This window comes from Mugil cephalus, chromosome 6 (assembly GCF_022458985.1).
Source record: "Mugil cephalus isolate CIBA_MC_2020 chromosome 6, CIBA_Mcephalus_1.1, whole genome shotgun sequence".
NCBI classification, from domain to species: Eukaryota; Metazoa; Chordata; class Actinopteri; order Mugiliformes; family Mugilidae; genus Mugil; species Mugil cephalus.
In genome coordinates, this window is record NC_061775.1 from 5,567,126 (window position 1) to 5,590,452 (window position 23,327).

The following is a 23,327-nucleotide window of genomic DNA, read 5'->3' on the forward strand; positions in this document are numbered from 1 at the left end:
TATGACCTCGGTGTACGGGTTCAGAGCAGGGGCATCCAGCAGCACCCCTCAGGCCGGCCTGTCTGCTGCTCCGCTGGTTTGGGATTTGTGGAATGGGAAGTGCAGAATTCCGGGACAGGATGTGGAGTCGCTGCTTGGATCGTACAGCCCCCCTCACTGGCACACACACACTCACACACATACACACAGTGCTGGCGTGCAGTCCACATCTGGAGAACAGAGGACGGGATCGCGTTTTGACATCTGAAAATCTGTGTACAGTGATCCAAAACAGTCTTTACGCGCGAGTTACTCTGACCCGGTAAGTCGGTTAGCGCGACTTTTACGCAACTTTTGCTTCTTATCCGTACTCACAATAACACTGTTAATCCAACAGTTGTCTTCATCATTTCTCAGGAGCTGTTCTTGCGAAGGTGTCCAAGGATTAAATCGCAATACGTGCTGTTCATTCGATAAAATTGGACATGCTATAGCTACATTTGTCGCAGTTTTAGATTCTTTTGTTCTTTGCTGACAGCCCAGGGGGCTGATGTGAACTTAATAACAGGGTGCTTTTAACCCTGTGTTGTTTTGCCTGTCCGGACGTGTTCTCGATGGCTGCACGTCTCTGTGTAGTTCCAGTATAAATATACGCACAGTTGCAGCAAATGTTATAAGTTCTCTGTCATTTCATTCATCATTGTTCCCTAATTTCACCTCCTCTCACAGGTGATGACTCACATCTGGATTCTCCTGTCAGCCCTGCTGCTGGTTTTGCCGGCTGAACTCACGAGTAGCCCTGAGGACACTGAAAACGAAGTTCTGAAACAAACCGAGACAGAGTTCACCAAGAGCCAGGCCAGTGACTTAAACTAACAATTTGCTTCATGAGATTCATCTTAACTTGCTTGCGATGGCATGAATAAAGCTCAATTTGTTGCCTTCTCCTCTTTTAGAATCAGGTGATTGAAAATGCAATCAGAAATGTCAGTGAAGTAACACCAACCCTCTCACCTACCACATGTAAGTTTATATATGTATATATATATTTTTTTTTTTGCGCTCTCTTTTACCTTGTCCTCAAGTTTCTCCTAAAATGACCCCCTCTTTTATTTTACATAGCAGCTCCTTTGGCTTCCACAGCCACGCCAAGCACCAGCCTTGCTCCTCGGTGTCCAGGAAACCAGGTGATGCAGGAGAACAGCACTGGTTGTGGATGTCCATCTGGCATGGTGATGGATGGTGACAACTGTACCTGCCCTGTGGGCTTCACTCTGAAGGGAGCAGCAGAGTGTAAAGGTGTGAAGGCGACTGAAATAGAGGCAGGGGCCAAATGCTTATTCACTAACAAAGGCAGAATGACAGGAATTGAGGGGAGTAGATGAAGGAGTGAGGGGGTTTAGTCTTAGACACCCAGGAAGGGACACTCAGAGTGGGGGTGTGTCTCCTTGCTCCCTGGTTCTTACAACGGAAAAGAGGAAGCAAAGAAAAGAGTGGGATGGGAAGGCAGCACACTGAGAACAGAGACATGTTAAGCGATAGAGATAAAGAGCGCTTAAACGCATCCTTACACGATAACTTTAGGAACTTTAGTGACATCAGGCATTGTGGACTTCATTATGTGCAATTTGTGACAGGAGAATGGCAGTAAAATCTTTACTGTGTTTATTTGGAGTGGAAAGGGAGAAAAAATGTTTTTCTGGTGCAACCTTCTACCAAGGTGCATGGAGGTGGGAAAAGAAAAAAAAAACGTGGAAAGGTCAAGACTTCAGCAGCACTTGTAGCAAACAGAACAATTTTATTGGACTAAGCGGTTTTGGCTCGTGGACTTTATCAGAAGAGAAAAGGAGAAATAGAAACTGCATTAAAATAAAAAATCTGAGGAACTATTTACAGCACTCTAAGAGGAAATTTCCACCACAACATAGACCACAGTAATAAGTTCTTCGGACAGCTGATGTGGGTCAAAAAAGGACAAATAAGACGTTTTTTTAAAAAATAGTGTTTTGAAGAAGTGCGTGTGTATTTTCTTTTTTATTTAACTTTCTCTTTGGCAGTCTATTCAATGTGTGTCAGCATGTTTGAACTGGCTGGTTTTGAGTTGGGATTAAATTTAAATGAATATGCATATTAATATGCATTAAAAACTTATTTTGCTGTGCTAAATATAATCTGTGCATGGATGGATCTGTGCTGGATGCACCATATTATCTTCTCCCCAATCGACAGATGTTGATGAGTGTGAGGGAGTGGGACCTGCGCCATGTGGTCTCCATGCCAGCTGCACTAATACCCCCGGCTCTTACTCATGTAGCTGTCTCCGTGGTTACCTGATGGGTTCAGGAGGATGCCAGGGTTAGTGTGTGTGTGTGTGTGTGTGTGTGTGTGTGTGACTCCAGGAATAATTATATGGAGCTTACCAAAAGTGGCTATAATGTATGTGTTGCTTATCGGTTTTCATAGATGTAGACGAGTGTGCTCTGGCTGCAGTGACAGGACTTCAGGCCTGTCAGGGTGACGCTGAATGCAGAAACACCCCTGGTTCCTTTACCTGTTCGTGCCCTGTGGGATATGTAATGGCCCTAAATGGACGGAGCTGCGTCGGTGAGGCTGATGACAAACTGTGCAGCATGTTTTGAAGCATGTAACTGAAACTGATCATCCACTACAGTAGTCTATCATCAACAAACAAGCAAATAATGAGTCTAAAACAACCTGAACTGACTTGGTCAGTAGTAAGTCCTTTTAAACATGGCATAAACATCTTCAGATTTATAGGTTTTGGTCTCTCACATCTAGATATTGACGAGTGCAGCTTTGAGGAGCAGTGTCGCCGGGAGCTGGGAAACGTGTGTGTAAACACTCCTGGTAGCTTTTTGTGTCAGTGTCAGCTGGGCTTCAGAGCAGAGCCCCCTGCCTGCGTTGGTAAGTCTGTCAAATTGAGCATCACCACAACTGGATGAGACCGGTGTCCAGATTTAGGGATCTAGGTCTTCAGCATCTGCTGCCCGCCTGCTGTGTTAGTCTTTCACCTTTCCTTTAATGACTAATTTCCTCTCCCATCCTATACGATCTTTGCTCACGTCCTCTGTTTGCTGTCTTTTAAACATCTCTACTTTTATTTTCTCCTGTGACTCTTGTGCACTTTTGGCCTTTGGTTTTCTTTAGGTCCGATATGTCCAGACTACACCGTGTGTCAAGGTACGATGTGCTTTCCCTGCTTAACACACGCTGCTTGCTTTTCATCGGTTAAATTTCATTGATTGGAATTTCATTGATCACAACTTTGTGTTTTATTTACATTACATGTATTTACATTATATATATACATAAAAATCATAGAATTATGATTTCTTCTTAAGCTGCTTTCAGAAAGTAATGAGTGATGATTTGGAGAAAGGGGAGCAGCAAATCTGGGAAAAGAATATATTTGTCTTATTAACACAGCTTCCCAAACCACTCGTGTTTAATGAGGACTTGATTGGGTTTTGGTGACATGAAAATTACTTTGTGTCTCTATTGCTTGCAGTCAAATTAGAGGGGTGCTTTGCTCAGATGGCACACGCTTTTTTCTTTTTTCTTTTTTTGAGTCGGCAAACTGTTTAATTTGTTGTGTGAGTAATAAAGTCATTTGCACACATTTTGTTTTAATTCTGTCCCAGATGTGGATGAATGTATGGAGAGTCCTGCAGTGTGTGATGGTCAGGGCGTGTGTGAGAACACACTTGGCAGTTACAAGTGTGTCTGTCGACCAGGTTACCGGGGAAACGGCACACACTGTGAAGGTAAGTAATTAGTGATGTCCCTCCATGGAAAACTCTGTTTCCTGTAGAAGGGGTCAGTTTCCTTGTGTGTGCATGTTTTAATGCTTGCCGTTATGTCTTCCATTAAATGTATCCCGAGTGGCAGAATAGTGTTCGGTGAATCAAAATGAACTGAGTTTTAGATCTAAACGTGGTCCCTTTCCAGATGAGAATGAGTGTGCCTCGGGTGGTCACAGGTGTGACACCAACGCTCGCTGTGGTAACATCATTGGGTCGTATTTCTGCCAGTGTTACCAGGGCTTCAATGGGGATGGACACTCCTGTTTTGGTGAGTAACGAGTGAGTGCGTGTTTGTCTCCAGTGTCATGAAGCCGTTACTTGCAGTTTATCATTAGTTCTCGTGAGAGCACTCAACTCCAGACTCCAGTCCTACAGGCTTGTCCTTGTTCGCAGACATTGACGAGTGCGTCGTGAACAATGGCCACTGTGAACACAATTGCACCAATGAACAAGGGGGATACAGCTGCCAGTGCACTTCAGGCTACCAGCTGGACCAGGATGGACACAAATGCACAGGTGAAACACAGTTTGCACCAGTGGCAACCTTTATCTGGTGTTCCTTGTAAACATGATTTACTTTCTTGGTGTGTAGCTGATTGAAAACTGGAGGCAGTAACATGTCAATGAACATAGTAATTCACCAGCAGAGGTACAAACAATAAAGGCTGTTTTCTGTTATATAGATGCAAATATTCTGACATATTTGTTGGGCCTCAGTATGCCAAGTAGCTTGCAGCCTGTGGAACTGTGTCTCTGTTTAAAAAAACAACTGCGTCCCCCAGTTTGCAGTAATAGTTCTGACTCATTGTATGACCCTTAGTGGGCACCAAATAGATAACAGTTTTGCTCCCTCAATTTGAACAAGCTGCAGTCGCCTGGCGCCATGCTAAATTGACTTGCAAATTGCGCTGTGTTATGCCATGGCTGAAGTTACTTTATCTAAATGTCTCTGATCCCTGCAGATGTGGACGAGTGTTCGGTGCTAAATGGGTTCTGCCAGCATGTTTGCATCAACACTCGGGGCTCTTTCCAGTGCTCCTGCAGACCTGGGTACCAGCTGCACATTGATGGCCTCACCTGTGTGGGTCAGTCACTTAAACAAACTCGCTCCTCACTGCTGTTTTCCTGTTCATTTTCTGTCTTTCGAACTGGCTAAGTTTCAGCAGTTTGCAGACATCTTTTCGTTTGTGTGTGTGTGTGTGTGTGTGTTAGTTTGTGTGCATCTTTTCTGGAGAGACATAAGAGGATGTCCTGAGGGCCTACTTTGGAGGGTTAGTGAGATGAGAAAACCAGACCTAGTTAGGAGTCTGTTGCATACACAGGAGAGACAACAGTGCCAGGAAAAGATGTTTACGATCTATCTCTGTGTTTTTCTGTGTGTGTGTGTGTGTGTGTGTGTGCAGACATTGATGAATGTAAACTTCAGAACGGCGGCTGCTCCCACACCTGCACCAACACTCCAGGAGGACACACTTGCCACTGCCCTCCTCCCCTGTTGCTGGACACAGACAACCTCACCTGCAGCAGTGCGTTGATCACTACAGACTGGCATTACACAACTCTGTGAACAAAACAAAAGAAAAATTGATGCTTGGATTTGTACAAAGATGACTTACTTCAAATCTTGATGTTTTCAGAAAGCTAGACACACACTTGATTGCTCATTATAAGTGTTTTCGTAGATGTTTTTTTTTTAACATCCTTAGCAAGATCTAAAACCAACAACAACTCAACTGGCATTTGAAATACTGTCTTTCACAGTATTGAAATCCTTGATTATGAGGTCATGCACACAGCAGTGCAGCAGTGAAGGTATCACAGAATGAGACTGTGAACATATGTGAATATAATTAAAATGTCAGATTGTATCTTTATGTATTTGAGGGGAACAAATATTATTTGGGACCAAATAGTGTCTTTCATGCAAAAAAATACAAATAATATGTATTCATAATATAGTACATTAATTAAAATAATTGGCAAAAAAAAAAACATAAGTGGAATTATGTTCAAATAGTAAAAAACAATGTAAATTTGATTTATTGTTTCAAATTCTTCAGATTTGTTGACTTTTTATATTACTGCAAGAAGAAAAAATCATTTTCAGAAACATGTTTTCATATTTGATAAAGTTTAATAAGGCATTGTCACAGATGATTGCAATATTTAAAAATGGAGTGCACTAAACAAAACAAAATACATTCAGTTGTTATTGCTGTACTGCTCCTTCCTTCTTCATCTGGTGACACTTGTAAAACTTTTCTCATATCTACACATGTATTTTTTTTCTCTGTGTTTTTTCCACTCAGCGTCATCCCTAAAACATAAACTGACCAAAAAAGAAAAGTTCACAGCATGCTCTCATCGATTGTTGTAGATTCACATTTTCACCATGAATTGACTTAGAATTGAACTGGAAACTTTTCATGGTAAAATCCTTCTTCCCCCCCGACAGATGTTACATCCTGTGAGCATAGAAATGGTGGATGTGAGCATATATGTACAGTGAGGGCTGAGGGCCACGTCCAGTGTAGCTGTCGAGCGGGATGGGAGCTGGGTGAAGACACGAGGAGTTGTGTGGGTAAGACTTTACTTCCTTCCTGTCACTGCCAGTACTTTTTACCCACTCTTGTGCAGGTGTAAAATTTAGACTGCTAAAGGAAACAGTTTATTTTGTAATTGTATTGCGTATATGATGTTGATATACAGTAGATCTGCTAATGTTGTTTAATGCGGTCGTATCTGTGCAACATAATTACATATCTCCTGATTTCACCATATGCTGAAATCACCACACAAAAATTCTCCAAGCAACATTGGCTGCTGTAGTCAGTCAGATAAAAACCTCATTATGCTGAAAATGTTCAAATCAGCCGAGGAAAAGAGAAAGTGTGAAAATTAGATTGCCTGTTAGCAGCTGATGACTGAATGGTTCGGCTGCGGCCAAATTTTAGTGACCGCAGCCAAGAGTTTCTTCCTACTCAGCCCTCAAATGAAATTTGGATTTTCTTTCTTTTGGGTGATATCCACTGCCCCTCTGTCTTTGGTCGTGAGATGTGAATGAGTGTGGAGACTTTACAAATGGAGGCTGCGAGCAGCTCTGCGTGAACCACCCCGGAGGCTTCAGCTGCACCTGCAGGGAGGGCTACGAGGTCCGAACAGACGACCCCACCAAATGTCAGCGTGAGTGAAACTCCTCAAACTGTGATCAGAGCAAATATGACAGACAGTATTTTTAGTAAAACTCGCTGCTTTATAGCAGCCTTCAGAAAGGCTTTAAAATAATACCCCATGTTTAGTTGCATCTCTGCCTTTCCAGCTGTGTGTGAAGCTCCTTGTCAGAACTACGGAGTGTGTGTGGCCCCAAACAGCTGTGACTGTCCTCCGGGTTATCCTGGTGTGGGCTGCTCAGGTACAAACCTCCACTGTCTTTGAAATGATTGCAATGATTGCTACTTAGTAGACACTTCCATGGTTATTAGTTATACTTGTGGTTTCATTTACCATATAATAACCTGAGGACAATCAGTCATAAAACGCACAGATAAATAAAAAGAGTCAAACAAATATGTCTGGCTTGTTATGGTATCGTGAACTCCTATCTAAGATTTTTGCTTGCACATCTTGCATATGCTACTCGTTTATAAATGTTGTACTTGCATGTTATTTACATTTTGCACATTAAATATTCTGTGGTAAAATATTGAACAACGAATGAAATAGATTCCATTTGCATCTGTGTCAGTCAGTGTAATGGTGCATTTGCTATAAGTGAAAAACTGGCGTATTAAGTCCTTGTTGGGTGTGTGTTTCAGCCATGTGCTCCCCACCCTGTGCCCATGGAGGTACCTGTATGCGCTGGAACAAGTGTTTGTGTACTCCTGGCTGGTCAGGAGCTGGCTGCCACACAGGTACACCACCTCTGGAGGTTAATGAAGGCTGCCCCACTACACCTGCCTTTAACACCAGAGAGACTGACTCTAAACATACGGGGATGGGGGTTATATTATGTAAAGAAAACAGGCTCTGCTAATGAAAAAAAAAAAAAAACTCTCTCGAGCCTTCATAGTTTTGATGGTACATTGCTTGTCTAAATTATTATATGATGAGTCAATCGGATTTGTTCAACTTTGTCGAGCTACAGTTAGTTTTTAATTCTTTCTTATCCCTGACTATTTACTTATGCACGTCTTTCCCTTTGTCTCTCAGCTGTGTGTGAGTTACCTTGTGCTAACGGTGGTCGCTGTGTGGGGCCTGATACCTGCCAGTGTCCGTCTGACTACACAGGCCCCCAGTGCCTCTCGCGTGAGTAAAAAAAATACCAACACATCTGGAATCAATCACATCAGGCACGTAGGTACTTCTGGGGGGCAGCTGTCTTTTATACCTACCTGCCCCCAGGCATGTTAGCAGCGCTCACTGGTAAACTATGAGAGAGTGTCTAATTCATCTTAAATATGTGGACTGGACACATTTTGTTACCACCAAGGATCCTTGTTCTACCCAGACCTAGTCCTGTCTTTGTATGATGTTGTTGTGTGTGTGTGTGTGTTTTTTAGCCCTGTGCACTCCTGCTTGTCTAAACGGGGGAAGATGTGTGGATGTTAACAAATGCACTTGTGTTGGTGGGTGGCAAGGAGCTCGATGCCAGATAGGTGAGATTACATATTCTTCTTTGTTGCTGTATCTGTATTTGTCCATTGTTGTGTAAGTGAAACACAATCACCCTTTTACATGCAAAACAAATGTCTGACCTATAATAATCAGTGACAATTCATAGTGGAAGTAGAAGTAACGGGCTGTTGTTCCCTACTCGTGAATGCATGCAACATACAAAATATGATTATTTTTTAATTAGGTCTCGCCTCACAGCACTCAGAGCTCCATCTGCATTTATCTGGCTGGAGATTGTACCTCCAAAAAGGAAACAAATCATCCTCATAAGAAGTCATAAGGCATTTGTTGTACTGGTTGTAACCAGCTATGGCTCCTGCAGGGTGTATCATCGTGTCTGTCGGTGTTGTCCATGTCAGTTGTGTAATTGAGTGGCATTGAGTAAACACGTTATTTTTTGAATTGATCTTTTTTTTTTCATTGCTTTACTATTGGCCAATTGTTTTTTGGCAGAATGAGACTGAGGTAAAAGTTTAACACCATTTTTGGTGTGGAAAAACTGAGATCAAAATGAGATAATAGACTCAAAATCAGTCATATATACATCAGGTCTGGACTCCAACACTTAATTAGATAGCAGACATCTTTTGGCATATAATAGCTCAGCCATCCTGAATGGTGTTGTTGCTCACCTGGCATTCCATGAGCACTTTAGCCAATCATTATTCAAAATCTGTATATGTTTCTTTTCTGTGAGCACTGTGGTCCTAACCCCCGCAATCAGGACATGCTGCAGCATCTGCCTCTCCACAGCTGTGTGGAGAGCTGTTTACCCTGTTCCAACAACTGTATACTGCAGGCACTTTACCTCTGCTTTTAAAACCATAATTATGCTGAAAAGTGTGATGCATTACATAATGCTCCTCATAAGTAGGCCGCATTTACTTTTAATTACTACTTTCTGCAAAAGCCAAGACTGCCGATGTTTTTAGCCTTCCAGCTAGACTTTTGCAGAAATAATTTGTTAATAATTCATTAATCTAAACTTAGAATAGTGGGAAGAGCTGTCTAGAACCAAAGAGGATTAGTTGCTCTGATCACAAATAACCTAATACAGTGCTTTGTCCCTAAGGTCATGTTATCTACAACTCAAACAGTGTGTGGGTTCATGCACTGCTATTTATTAAATATTTCCTCTGGTCTCTAACCTGCTAGATATACTGATGTCCTAATTCAAACAAGATCCAATTAGATCTCGCGTTTGATACATGAGTATGAGTAATAGATGGTCTTTGTTATACTGCTTTCTAAGTGTTGAATGAGACTAGCATAGGGGAGCTGCATTGGATTACTGTTGACTAAATTCCTCTTTTCTCCTTTGTCTCCGTCAGAGGCTGTCGAGTGTCAGAAGCCTTGTAAGAACGGTGGCGTGTGCGTGGGTCTCAACAGGTGCCGCTGTACCAAAGGATTTACTGGAAGTCTCTGTGAAACCGGTCAGTCCATGAGTGTGGAGTAACGTGTGCATGTTTGTGAAGGTTTTCATCTTCACTTTGCATTAAGACCCTCGTTGTGTGCTGTGTCTGCAGCGGTGACCACCCCCTGTGTGCCTCCCTGCCAACACGGAGCCACGTGCAGCCCTCACAACACTTGCACCTGTCCGGAGGGCACTGCAGGCCTGCGCTGTGAGAAACTGTGAGTATGATCAGCACCAACAGCACCCGCACAGTATCTATGAGCTGGGGTCAGTCTACTGTTCATGGCTGGTCTTCTTTTTCGGAACTACCTTGAGTTAACTGTGCTCCTTTGCATCAGTCGCAAAGCTGTGATGTCACAGTATATACATGCAAACACTTACGTACAAGCTCTTAATCACACCGTGATCAACAGAAGAAAGTGGACAATCCTTGTGGAGCACTTTAATTTTTCCGTTAAAAATGTCACAGTAGTAGCAAGACTACAGAGAGTCTATCAAGATGAAAAGGCTTTGTCATTTGTCTTGACTAAAATATCTCAACCTTACAGATCAACTGTGAACTGAGCTGTGAGGAAATAATATCTGTTCTAAAAGCATAGTGTGGCAAAAACATTGATTCTTTAAGACAGTCATGGGAGCCACTTAATGACCTTTTCAGTCTGCCGGTGCTTTTAAGAACCTTACTAAAATGTTTTTATTTTATGTCGGTTCTAGGACGTGCCCCGTGGTCACCACTGTGGTCAGTATGGCTCGAGCAGTGAGGAAGGCCTTCAGGGAGAGTTATGTTGATCGCTGTGGACCCTTGGGCGTTCAACTTTGCACTAAATACAGGTTATTTGTTTTCCTGCTCCATTCTCAGCACTACATGGTTAATGTGGTTGTTATCTTGCCAAGGTTTTATCACAAGGACGTCCACTGTCCTGCCAGGAGGAGAAGTACTGATAAATTCATTACAAAACTGTGGCATGGGTAAATGTCACATGCATGGAGTATAATTCTGTGTCTGTCTTGTTGTTGTGTTTCAAGGATGAACCAGGCACGCGTGTACCTGCAGGCCTACAGGGTTGGCTACAAAATCCAGTGTCCAGAGAGGAAGGGCAGATGAGCAGGACTGGACACAATGAACGCTTATTCACTTGAGGACAATGTTTTGGAGCGATTCTATTCCCAAACCTCGCGTTTAAAAGAAGAAATATTGGAATAAGTTAATCTATGTCCTACATAGTTAAAAGTAACTCTGAAGCATTCGTGTAATACGACTATAATACGACTAATTCATTATTTCTGATGTTTGTATATGGCAGCTGAGAGTTCTAAAAACTGTACTGTGTTAAAAACCGCATCAGTCTGTGAACGACTGATAATGAAAAGTGTAAAGTTACTCAGAGTTCACACCAAGAAATGTTTCCAATAAACTGTTACAAACCCGATGACTTTCTCCAATCACCTCACAATACAGCTTAGAACAATAGTCGTATGTGTGCTTGTCATGTAACAGAGCAGCAGTGCATGGCTGCGTATATACAGCAGGTTTTTGATGATCAAGCTAGCATGTCCATATTTTTGTGTTATAACTTACTCCACTGTTAATTTACATAACAGTAAATCTGATTAAGACATAAGAAAGTTAACCGTTACAAATCTAGAATTAAGAATCACACGATTCTGAAAGTCAATAGCTATTGTCCAATGATTTTCTTTTAACAGGAGACATGGCGAAAATAGGGATACTTGGACCAAAACATTTCTTACTGCTTCTTTAAGTTGTGCTGAAAATCATGAATCGATAGCCACATGTCAAAACTACTATGTAAAATACACTTGACTGAGGACACGGCTCACACATAGCGTAAGGTGGCACAGATGTCATAGTCGATGGGTGAAAGAGTGAGGCCACAGCGTGGCTTCAGCACAGGCTCCACACCTGCAGGCATGGAGAAGGTGAAACGCTGCATGAAGGAAGTGAAGAAGATGAAGAGCTCCATCCTGGCCAGGTTCTCCCCAAGACACACACGCTTTCCTGCAGCGAAACCACAACATTTACCAGATGAATGTGAGTGCACATGTTAAATACTAACAACTCTGTCTTTCCTACATTTTACATAGTATATCTCTGAGCAGCTATTTCCTCCACTAATTGCACCTGTCTTAAAGGCGACACATCATGGTCAGCTGTATTTTTAAATGACTTATAAGAAAAAGACAACACGTTGGGGAATTTTGTGAAATGAACGCACAAATGGCTCGAAACGAAGCGCTTACAACAATTACAACTATTTTCTCAAATATATATTTCAAACCAGACATATCTTTAAAGTCAGCATGTATTTCTGAAGTCAAACAGTTATCAAATTAACTTGTGGGGCTGGACCTTAAGTCTGTACAATCTCATCTATGAAATACTCACCAGCAGAGAAAGGAAGGAAAGCAGCTCGTTTCTCAAACTTGCCCTCCTCATTCAGAAAGTGTCCTGGATTAAAAGTGAATGGTGTCTCCCACTCGTTCTTGTCAAACAGCACCGAGGTCAAATTGGGAATTATTATAGTGCCCTGGAAAATTGGATTGTATTCACAGGATATTAGCAGCAAGCAAGCATATATGTGATGGAATATTGTAGATGGATGAATGAATGAATGAGTGAATGAGAGATAACCTTTGGGACTGTATAACCTCCCAACTGGACTTCTCTGTTGGCGAGATGTGGAAGACTTAGAGGAATTATGTTTCCCATCCTCTGGATCTCATGAATGACAGCATCTGTGTAGGGCAAGTTTCCACGGTCCTCCATGGATGGTTGTCTGACCCGTCCGATCACTTTGTCAATCTCAGCCTGGACCTTTTCTGTGCAAGAATATATATATATATACTGTATACTAATATTGGTCCTTAGAGTAAAACTAGATTTACTGAGTCAAACTGTTCGGCCAGTTAACTTCAAATAACTTCTTGACCATCAATGAGCTCCTACCTTGAATCTCAGTGTACTTTGCCATGTACAGCAAACCCCAGCGCAGGGTGGTAGATGTTGTCTCTGTTCCAGCCCCAAACAGATCAAAGGAACACATCAGCAAGTTGTCAACATCAAAGCCAGCGTCAGGTCCACCATCGTCCTTGGTCTAAAGGTGAAGTTAGGACCAGATTACACGTTGTCACATTCCTTGTGTATCAAAGCGTCACAGTCAATGTAACGGACCGTTAGTAACTCATCATTTAAAGTCAGAAAATTGTGTAAAATATATGTAAATGTCTCTGAAATGTTTATGAAACCAATGATCAAAAATCCAGATACAGAAGGCAAGCCTTTAATTTCAACAAGATCATCCCACAGGTTTGGTAGTACAGCTTCACAGCAGCAGGAAAAAAAGACCTCCAATAACGCTGGTGTTCACTGGTGTGTGTTTGGTTTTACACACTGTTACCTAATACAATGAGTCACTTCTTGAAATACCTGCCAGTTTATTTTTTGTCCACCCACCTTCTCGATTTCATTTAGGTAACAGTCGATGAAGTCTCTGGGCTCAGAGGGGTCCCAGTCTTCTTTGTGCTTACTGACTTCTGTCTTCATCAACCCGATGGATTCAACATAAATCCCTTGAAGAGAGTGGTGTGGCCCGGGCAAACGCCTCATCAGCACAGGAAATGCGTTATAGATCTGTATTATTGAGAAGGCTAAATAAGACTCACAGCAGATCAGCCAAAGCACGTAAAGCAGTACTTCAAATTTGCAACTTATGACAAGATCAGTAATTCCACAGTCACAAGATTTTCATTAATATTGTACTTAACCTGTGCCCAAATGGAACCTTCAATCTGGACGGCTTTGTCAAACAGCTGCATCAGGTTCCTGAACTTCTCGTCTGTGTACTCAAAGCGATGACCGAAAACCAGGGAGCAGATGATGTTGGAGACGGCGTTGTTGATGATCAAGTGTGGATTGAAAGGTTTTCCTGAACAGTTGACAACATGTAAAATACATCAGCTGTACTCTGATGGGTGCACCTCATGTATTAGACTTCAGATTACTGCAGATGAGATGAGATGGATTACTTTATACCTTTATGATCAGCCATGTCTTTGGACATAAAAATAAATTCATCTAATATGGACGTTTCCAGCGATTTCTTGCCAAGCCCAAAGTATTTGAGAGTGGAGAGAGCAAATCGCCTCTGCTGTTTCCACATATACCCGTTATTGAAAATGATACCTGATGAGAAAAACTGAAGTTAGCTTTTCATCTTTGCAAACTGGAAGAATATATTACAAGTAAAAAACTATAAGTAAAATTGTCAGGAAAAAAGCCTTCACCTAATTGAGAAAACACATCAGTGTGGATTGGAAATGTGGGACGGTCAGCCAGGATGTCCCCTTTAGTGAGTAGACCTTCTTGGAGAGCTTTGAGGCCATTCAACACCACCATCAGTTTGGGGCCCATTTTAAGGCTGTACACATTCCCATATTTCTCTGCAAGCTACCCCAAAAACAAAACAAGTGGTGTGAACATTTCTAGATACAGCCTTGAGTGATTCTCAGCAACCTGAATGCATAATAGTGTTGTTAAGGAATTTGTTTTTCTTTTGAGGCAAAATGAATTTGACAACGCCCTGAGGGCTGCTCTGTGCATGGATCATTACCTCCATCACTTTTCCTTTTAGAATTTTACCGTCAAATGTGTTACATAACACAATTACCATTACATTCATATTGAAGTCCTACAATAAAGATATGAAAATGTTATTTAGGTAAAGGTCCTTGAGCATTATAAGCAAAATATACTTGCAGGAAATTATCCTTGTCAGTTTGTACACTATTATTTGCTTAATATTACTTAAACAGTGAGTATAATTTTCTTTTTGTAGCTGGTTACAGTGGAGCTATATCTAACAGCACTGTTGTATAATCTTAACAGGCATGCAGACGGTGGGTTAAAGTGGGTTAAAACAGGGCGTCTTTATACTGAAGTCAATTCACCTCAGATCAGCGGGGTCATGTTGCTGGAACATTATACAGTACATTTAAATTTATCTCTACGGTTTTATGAGTAAGCCAAACAGATAAATCAGGATGCTTGCAAAACAACAGGCTGTACTAGGTATGCAGTTACAGAGGTCATCGGGGAGGAGGTGAGAGTCATTTTTTTGTGACAGTGCAGAGTGTTAGGAAGTAGCAGTAAATCAACAGATTGGGATACCTGTAACCATTTGGAAGGGACTTCAGATTATAATACATAGACACATCTATTAAAACATTAAATTCAAAACCAGGTGTACACTGAGGAAGCGGCATATAGCAGTAAAAGGTTTCTTTTTTCAGTAGCAGAGGACATTTTCTGCAAGAAGAGTATTCTTTTTAAAACAATGTAGTGTTCAGTACTAGTACTTTGAGGCAGGGCTTCTATTGAGATATGTTAACAGTACAGTATACATAAGTCTTACTTTAGTCATGTCCTCATGGGCATTACTGAAGTCAACGGAGAAAATGTTCCCAACGATAGGGTAAGCCCAGGGTCCCGGAGGAAGGCTACTATGCCGACGGTTTCTTAAATACTCTGCTACCACCAAGAAGACCACAATGAAAACGAGCAGGCTGCTGCTGTCAAGCCACGGCCACACAGAGGAGAGAGACCCAGGAGACAGTTGGTCCATGTTGACAGCCTGCTGCTGGATCCACTTACCTCTGCAGATTTAGTGAACTGGCTCCTATATACCTCATGGCTGTTCCCAGTGTGAATAGAATTACGCAAATCTGTTATCTTATCTAAACTCACACCAGGACTTAGGTACTTTATATTTGCATAACCTATGTACGAGCAGTGAAACTGTTTCAGAGCTTTATTCCAGAACTGAAAACAATTACAAAGCAGTTTACAGTATGACTGGTTAGCCATTTAAGAACAAAATTAAATACTGAGATCTAAGGAGTTTATCTGCTTCCTTGAAGTCAGATGCTCCACTTTACATGATTATGTCAATAAGGAGACAAACAAAAACAACCAAATCTATCATTTACCAGCAGTTATATTTTAGATAGCCCACATTTATCTTTTGACAGAAAATGGCACATATAAGCACCATTTAAGTAATGAGGGTCAGAGAATCATTCACAGTTAATGTTTCATCCCTTTTAAGGGTTTGTTATCATGACGGGATTCTTGTTAAAAGGCACAGGGCTGTGCCGCTGAAAAAGAGACAGAGGAATAAGAACAAAGTGTTCTGAGAAAGAAGACTTTGCATTTTTTGTCATCATCGTGGCTATTTTGGTTCTGTGGGTCACATTCACTCTGTACTTTAACACTTCCATTGTAGAGATTTAGGGAAACAAGGAGTTGCGTAAAATTGCGTGAATATGAATGTTTGTTGTTGAGTCTTACCGGACAGTAAACAGAGAAATAAGCCACCTCAAACTGCATTAGGGGTCTCTATCAGCTGGCATACAGCTACATACAATGATGAATGTGAAACATCATGAAAACTGTTGAGACAGTCCCACTCCCATTCAGTTCTCCGTACAGTAACAATGAGAGTTCTTACAATAATTAAAAAATAATGAAATTTACTACCATTAACCCTCACACCTGATTTTAAATTTGTTTTGTTGTTACCAACTGCTCTCACTGCTACACCTGCTGGTGGCCACTGATTTTGTTGTACAACATCCTAGTTGTCTTTGCTTTCAACTCTTTTGTGCTGTGGATGGCTGTGTATCCAACATGGAACCAGAGCAAATTGTACAAACTGTGCAAATTTTCCTGGAGGATCTGGGAATGGTATGGATCCGTCCGGTATTGTGACGACAGAGGCTCCCCGGCACACCAAACCAGGTGGCAGAAGTCTAAGGGCCCCAGCACAGGTAAACAGAGCCTGTATCAGTGGGTACACAGGAACCTTCAAATCCCACAAAACTTGACTGTGCATGCATTACACTGGTCATAGGAGGAATGCTACCAATACCTGCTGCATGTGTGGAAAGCTCACACACACATGTATGTACTACAAATGCATGTTTGTGCACACACTTCTTCCTCATCACACCTAAACATATAATTTTATTTTAAAAGCTTCTAATAAATGCACTACATGCATCTAAGACAAGAACATACCTCCAGCAATAATGAAGCGTGTGTATAATTGATACGCATAGCTTATCCAGGTTGTCCACATTGCCTTTGCAGGATTATTATGATTTTCTGGTGAGCCTCATCAATAATGGCCCAGTCCCCAGTGTCCAGTACTGGACAGCAGCATGTCCTTTCCACACTTTGGGATGTAGGAGATGTCTGTGTGGGTCTTGGTAGCAGCAGAAGAGGGAGGTGGATGGTTCCAGGCCATGCTCACTTTTTGCCTGCTGTAGTTCAAAACTCCCAAGTTTGATATGAAGCAGAGGTAATGTCACAGTGTTCATAGTGATCTCTGTATTGACCTGTGCATGCATGTGTCTGTTGGTGTACACACTTTGAAATGTTGTTTCCTAAAAATAAAATGCTACTGTTGCTCTACTGTGATTTGCAGTTCCCCAGTTTGTTATGACAAAAAAATGGCGCTGTTAGGTCATGAGGACGAGTGGGTTCATAGTGATCTCTGCATTGACCAGGGTGTCTGTGTGTGTTTGCATGCATGTGCGCGTGTAATTTAGGATTTTCCAACTATATCTTTTATCCTGTTACTTGAAAGACAGAGCGAATCGGTATGAATGTGAAAAAAGCCAAAGTGCAGCTTGCAGCAGCAGCTTTAATGGATTTTCAATGGGTTTTAATGGGAATGATTTTTTGAATCAGGCACTACAAAAAACAAAAATGAAACCCCATCAAAATCAATGTTGCAACTAATCACTGACATGTCCAAGGCTCTAATAATCCCCGCAATAAAAATCCACTTTGCATTGAGATTATTGAAAATATTTCAATTTTTGTGGTTTTGTTTTGAAAAAAAAAATCACACACTGGCAAATAAAGGGTTAAAAGTCAGAAATTAATCAAACTTTAGGTATTTGTGATCAGTACTGAAGTAGTTTAAGAGATGTATGTAAAAAAAAAAAAGTGGAAAAAAATGTTAATGTGCCATTTCTAGGGTGTTTTTGAAGAGGACACTTTTGTCCTGGTAACAACGTAACAATTTAGGTTACACATTGTGAAAGTGGAGCATTATGGGATCTGAGTCCGAAATATCAAAATTTGCTAAAAAAAAAAAAAAAAGAAAAAAGAAAAAACACAAACACACACACCTCTGCCAAAATATGATGGCAAAAAAAGCAGAACTACCACAAAGTTATCAAAAAAAAAAAATAATAATTAAAAGGACACTTATGTCCTTATCATGGCATGAGGGTTAAGCAAGCTCCATATCCGAGTACATGGACCAGACAGGTCCGCATAGGTCCTTATCTCAGATTATCAACAGAAACGAGTGAATAGTCTCTAGTGACGGGAGGTTACACAGATTTCATATGGCTGTGGTGCCAGAGTGAGGCCATAGCGGTAGTCCGTTACAGGTGTCACCCCACTAGGCATGGAAAAAGTGAAGTGCTGCATGAATGAGGTGAAGAAGAGGAAAAGCTCCATCTTGGCCAGGTTCTCCCCAAGACACAGGCGCTTACCTGAGACAGGAAAACAATCTGTTTCACTGGGTGTGACAGCGCAGTGATCAGTAGCAACTAACATGTTTGTCTGTAATTATCCTTCAAGCAACACCTCTGTTCCTTAATGTTGGGTTTTTAGGGGTTAATAAGGCCTTCAGCCTGTGTATAACCTTGGGAAGAATCACGAATCATGTTACTTACGCTATCTCACCATATAAGGAGTTGTCTTTCGCTTTGCTACGACTTGCTCACAGATTAGGGCACATTACACCCTGATATCTCACATGCTGGAGACCAGATAAAGCTAATTGGCTACACATAGAAACTTACTGACCCATGAGAGGCAGTACTGCTCCCTATTGTCTTATGGGCGGGGTATAGGTAGAATAAGGTCAGTGTGCGTGGGGCTGAAGTGGGGCTTTTGGTTCTTTTTACCCCTAAGGTGAACTGACCAAAGCCTCAGCGCTGAAATCAATATCTATTCTCTGTGTACCAAATAAATATCCAAAACGTGAGAAATTGTCGCGTGATTTGTGCGTAGGTGAACTACCCTTTCCAAACGGTATAAAGATCCTGGGCTGAAGGAGAGGAAAATATCCTCCTTCGACATTAATAAACCTGTAAAGATTGGTGTTTTCCTTACCAGCAGAGAAAGGGATGAAGGCAGCTGGTTTCACAAACTTGCCCTCCTCATTCAGAAAGTGCCTTGGGTTGAAGGTGAAAGGCGTCTCCCACTCATTCTTGTCGAAGAGCACAGAGGTCAGATTGGGAATTATCATAACTCCCTGGTGATTGGAATCATAATTAATTATTAATGCTTTTCACATAAACAGTATTTGGCTTTTGTTGAGCTAGTTTGAAAAATTACCTTTGGGATCGTGTAACCTCCCAGCTGGACTTCTCTGTTGGTGGCATGAGGAAGACTTAAAGGCACTATGTTTCCCATCCTCTGGATCTCATGTATAACAGCATCTGTGTAGGGCAGGTTTGCACGGTCTTGCATGGTCGGTTGTCTGGACTGTCCGATCACACTGTCTATCTCGGCCTGGACCTTTTCTGTGCAAAACACAAACGTAGAAACCACATGCAATCCTATTGACTGAAGAAGATGTCTACCATGATGAGTGATATTTATACCTACGAGAACATGACAACCACGTCTGCTTTAATGTCACCTATGTCACTTTCTTCTTTCAGAAGGAGTATTCAGTGCAGTATGTCAGAGGTTAAAACTAAACAATCATCCATCATCACTTCCACCTAGATACAATTCACAAGGCCTCATTAAATAAGAGGTGTCAAAGGGGAGAGCTGTAAAAGAATGTGAATCAAAATCTTGCATACAGTATTAAGAGCTTACAAAATATCCTGTTTGGACTGGATGTGAGGTTGCCTCAGCCTTTCATGTGGGATTATACACCCCGCTGGGAAGGATGCAGTTCAGAACTACAGTAGCAGTCACAGTCTTCACTTGACTTCACACTGAACTTCCAGTAAATACTTCTCTGCTTTTTCAACAAATCTTGACTTTTTCTCTTCTTCCGTTCACCTGATGCTTACATATCCAATGTGTAAATCATTTAACTCGGACCGGGAGGCTCTCAGTGTTCTCACCCTGGATTTCTGGATATTTTGCCATGTAGAGGAAAGCCCAGCGCAGAGTTGTAGATGTGGTCTCTGAGCCAGCCACGAACAGATCCAGAACACACACAATGAGGTTTTCCTCATCAAAAGTGTTGTTGTCCTGCTCCTTACTCTGAAAATACAAACAAATACACACGTTGTAAGCAAGACCATTTAGAAATACTCAATATCAAACCTTGCAAAATGGGAAGCATGGATAATGGCGCTACAAAGAAAAGTTATGTCTGAGCAAAAAAATCATAGCAGCTAGATTGTGGTGATCATGAGAAATGCAGCTCTGTATAGTCACAGCCACCATCTGAATCTCCTTCAGGTAGCAGTCAATGTAGTCTCTAGACTCTGAGGGATCCCAGTTCTTCTTGTGCTCATTCATCTCTACACGCACAAACTCCATCACAGCATTCCAGATCTGCTTGACAGTCTGATGTGGACCTGGCAAGCATCTCATCAGCAGAGGGAATGAGTTGTAGAGCTGCACAGAAGAGGAGATTGGAACAGTAAATCAATACTGTGGCCACAGAACAACGACCATGCCTCACTCTAAGTTGCACCTGAAGCGCGATTCAAGATTTTAGACTCTTATTTTGTCAAACTTACCGTTTGTCTGCGGTGTAGAACAAACCAAAGACATTAAAACTATTAAACAGTATGTGAAATTATGTACAGAGAGAAAAGATCAAAACAAAATATGTTTCACAGTTTATGTTCCTTAATGGCTTTGCATACTCTCTTCATTCTCACCTTTTCTGTGTCACAAAGACATTTGGATTCCCATTGATCTGATGTGTGTTTGTCACAATAAAAATAATCCTAGTTCAGAGAGTAGTCTAGTGGGGAAGTTTTTGTGGTGAGGGGCTGGGGATAAGACATGCCCCCATCCTCAGTCTTCCTCTTAATCTTCTTCTACCTTATTAAACCTCTCTCTAAGCATTGTTCAACAATCTCTGAGGTGCATGGATTGCCCTTCGTTAGTGAACATGAGATATTACAGCAGTACTGAAAAACCTACCTGTGCCCAAACGGAGGCTTCAATCTGGAGGGCTTCATCAAACTGCTGCATCAGTTTCAGGAACCTCTTGTCGTTGTAATCAAAGCGATGACCAAACACCAAGGAGCAGATGATGTTGGAGACAGCGTTATTCGTGATGAGGTGTGGATTGAAGGGTTTACCTCAATAATTGAACAGACAATTCTGTGTAAATTGTACATGACTTTATAAACAGTATAATATGCAGAGTATACACCAATCAGCCTTAACATTATGACCACCTTCCTAATGTTGTGTAGGTCTCCCTGGTGCCTCCAAAACAATTGTGACTTATCAGAGAATAGACAGTGGCCTTCTGGGGGTGTCCTGTGGTGTCTGTAAACAGGATGTTGTTAGTGGGGGTCTTTGGGTCCTATGAGTTGAGGGGAGGGGCCTCTGTGTATCATCCCTCAGATACTTCATCAGTTTGTATCTAGTGGATTTGGAGGCCACCTTCTGCTGTTATTCATGTTTTTTTTTTGTTTTTTTTGGGGTTTTTTTTTTTTGCTTTTTTTGTGTGTTGTTCCTAAACCGTTTTTGTGTGTCTGTCTGTGTCAGGTTGCATCCTGCTGCTGCCATCAGCGAGTGTCATTGCTATGGTGTGGGGTTGTCTAGTCTGGTCTAGGAGGGTGGCTGACTGGTGTATACAGCATGTCACAGAGTGTTAATAATGTACCTTTATGGTCTCTGAACTCTTTTGCACAGTGTGCGAATTCATCGAGGATGACAGGCTCAAGTGACTTTTTACCAAATCCAAAATATTTGAGGGTGGAAAGTGCAAAACGCCTCTGCTGCTTCCAGATGTTCCCACTACTGAAAATTACACCTGAGACAACATACAGGGAGGAGCAAACTTTTCAAATACATATGTATAAATCTTTTTATTTTTAGAACTTAAAAGCTATTTTCCAAATTTAAATCAAACAAAGGAGGTCAATAATGTGACAACAGAAAAAGCAACAGGTTCTTTATAACAGAGAAATTTGAAAATGTATAAACAAATTTTCTATAGCATTCATCACTCAGTTGTTCTGTCCTACATAAGAATTCACAGACGTCAGTGAGATGAAGTGAGAGGAGAACTTTGTTGGTGTGTCTCTTTATCCTCCTACCTAGTCCGTGGGTTATGCTGTCCTGTAAAGGGAGTTCTGGGCGGTCTACCATGCTGTCACTTTGCGTTACCAGAGCTTCTTTTAGAACCGCAAACCCGTTTAACACCACGATCCAGTTCTGGCAGAATCGTAGGCTGTACACATCTCCATACTTCCCTACGAGCTGGGTGACCATTTAGGGAAGAAGAGAGAACATGACACTTAACCACAGAGAACAGCAAGATTGTTTTTTGTCAAATAACCACTTGCATTTTTAAGATTGGTGTTTACCTGTGTCATACTCTCATGGCCCCTGCTGTTATCCACAGAGAACATATTACCCACAATGGGAAGAGTGGTAGGTCCTGGAGGAAAGCCGACCGGCCGACGGTTCTTAAGGTAGTCTGCAGTGATAATGAAAACTGCCGTGAAGAGCAGGAAACTTTTCAAATCCCAGCCGACATAGGGTCCAATAAGAGACCAGACTGAATCCATACTGCCTGTCTACTTGTGATCTCTTTACTTCTCCTATGAGTGTGAGAGCTAGTGCTGTGTTGCCAGGAAGCAATAATGTCTCTGCTCTCTCTGTCTGTCTCTCTTTTATGTGGAGATGGCATAAGAGCTACTGTTTGCACTGAACTCTGGCCTCTTCCACTATGGAAGAGGAATGTCACAGTTAATCAGTTACCATAAAAAAGTTATTATGACTTAAATGGACAGACAGACAGACAGACAGACAGACAGATAGATAGATAGATAGATAGATAGATAGATAGATAGATAGATAGATAGATAGATAGATAGATAGATAGAAAGAAAGAAAGAAAGAAAGAAAGAAAGAAAGAAAGAAAGAAAGAAAGAACATGGGATACAAAAGGGACTCGTCCAAACTAACACAGACATGACACAAACGCTGACTAAGAGCAGCGGTGAATTAGCCCAGTACCACTTTTCAACACATGGTGGTAGCATAGAGCGACATGACGACTGAACTCCTTGTGACCCACGGGAAGTAGATGATTGACTTCGATATAAAACAAATTTGTCGCTTGACTAATGTGAATACAGTGTGACAGAAATGTGTTACTGGTTCCTATATTGTG

At 41.6% G+C, this 23,327-nt stretch overlaps 1 protein-coding gene and 1 pseudogene across 4 annotated transcripts; one reads left to right on the forward strand and one right to left on the reverse strand.

Annotated features, from left to right (window-relative positions):
• The first annotated feature begins 161 nt into the window (after positions 1-161).
• Positions 162-11,321, forward strand: si:ch211-221n20.8 (latent-transforming growth factor beta-binding protein 4). 4 transcript variants are annotated; one of them, XR_007112949.1, is made up of 22 exons: positions 162-301; positions 709-837; positions 936-1,002; positions 1,102-1,278; positions 2,209-2,334; positions 2,443-2,583; positions 2,779-2,904; positions 3,148-3,180; positions 3,642-3,764; positions 3,949-4,071; positions 4,197-4,319; positions 4,766-4,888; positions 5,207-5,329; positions 6,259-6,384; positions 6,858-6,986; positions 7,123-7,215; positions 7,619-7,714; positions 8,013-8,108; positions 8,363-8,458; positions 9,809-9,910; positions 10,004-10,722; positions 10,918-11,321. XR_007112949.1 is itself a non-coding variant. In XM_047587194.1 (21 exons), exons 2-21 carry the CDS (start codon positions 712-714, stop codon positions 10,111-10,113), a joined length of 2,259 nt encoding a protein of 752 aa, XP_047443150.1. In that variant the 5' UTR covers positions 162-301; positions 709-711; the 3' UTR covers positions 10,114-11,321. The 4 variants fall into 4 exon arrangements, 3 of the variants coding, with proteins under 3 accessions (XP_047443150.1, XP_047443151.1, XP_047443152.1); XM_047587194.1 differs by having other exon boundaries at positions 10,004-11,321; XM_047587195.1 differs by having other exon boundaries at positions 1,105-1,278; positions 10,004-11,321.
• Positions 10,319-22,822, reverse strand: LOC125009166 (annotated as a pseudogene).
• Between the last annotated feature and the right edge of the window lie 505 nt (positions 22,823-23,327).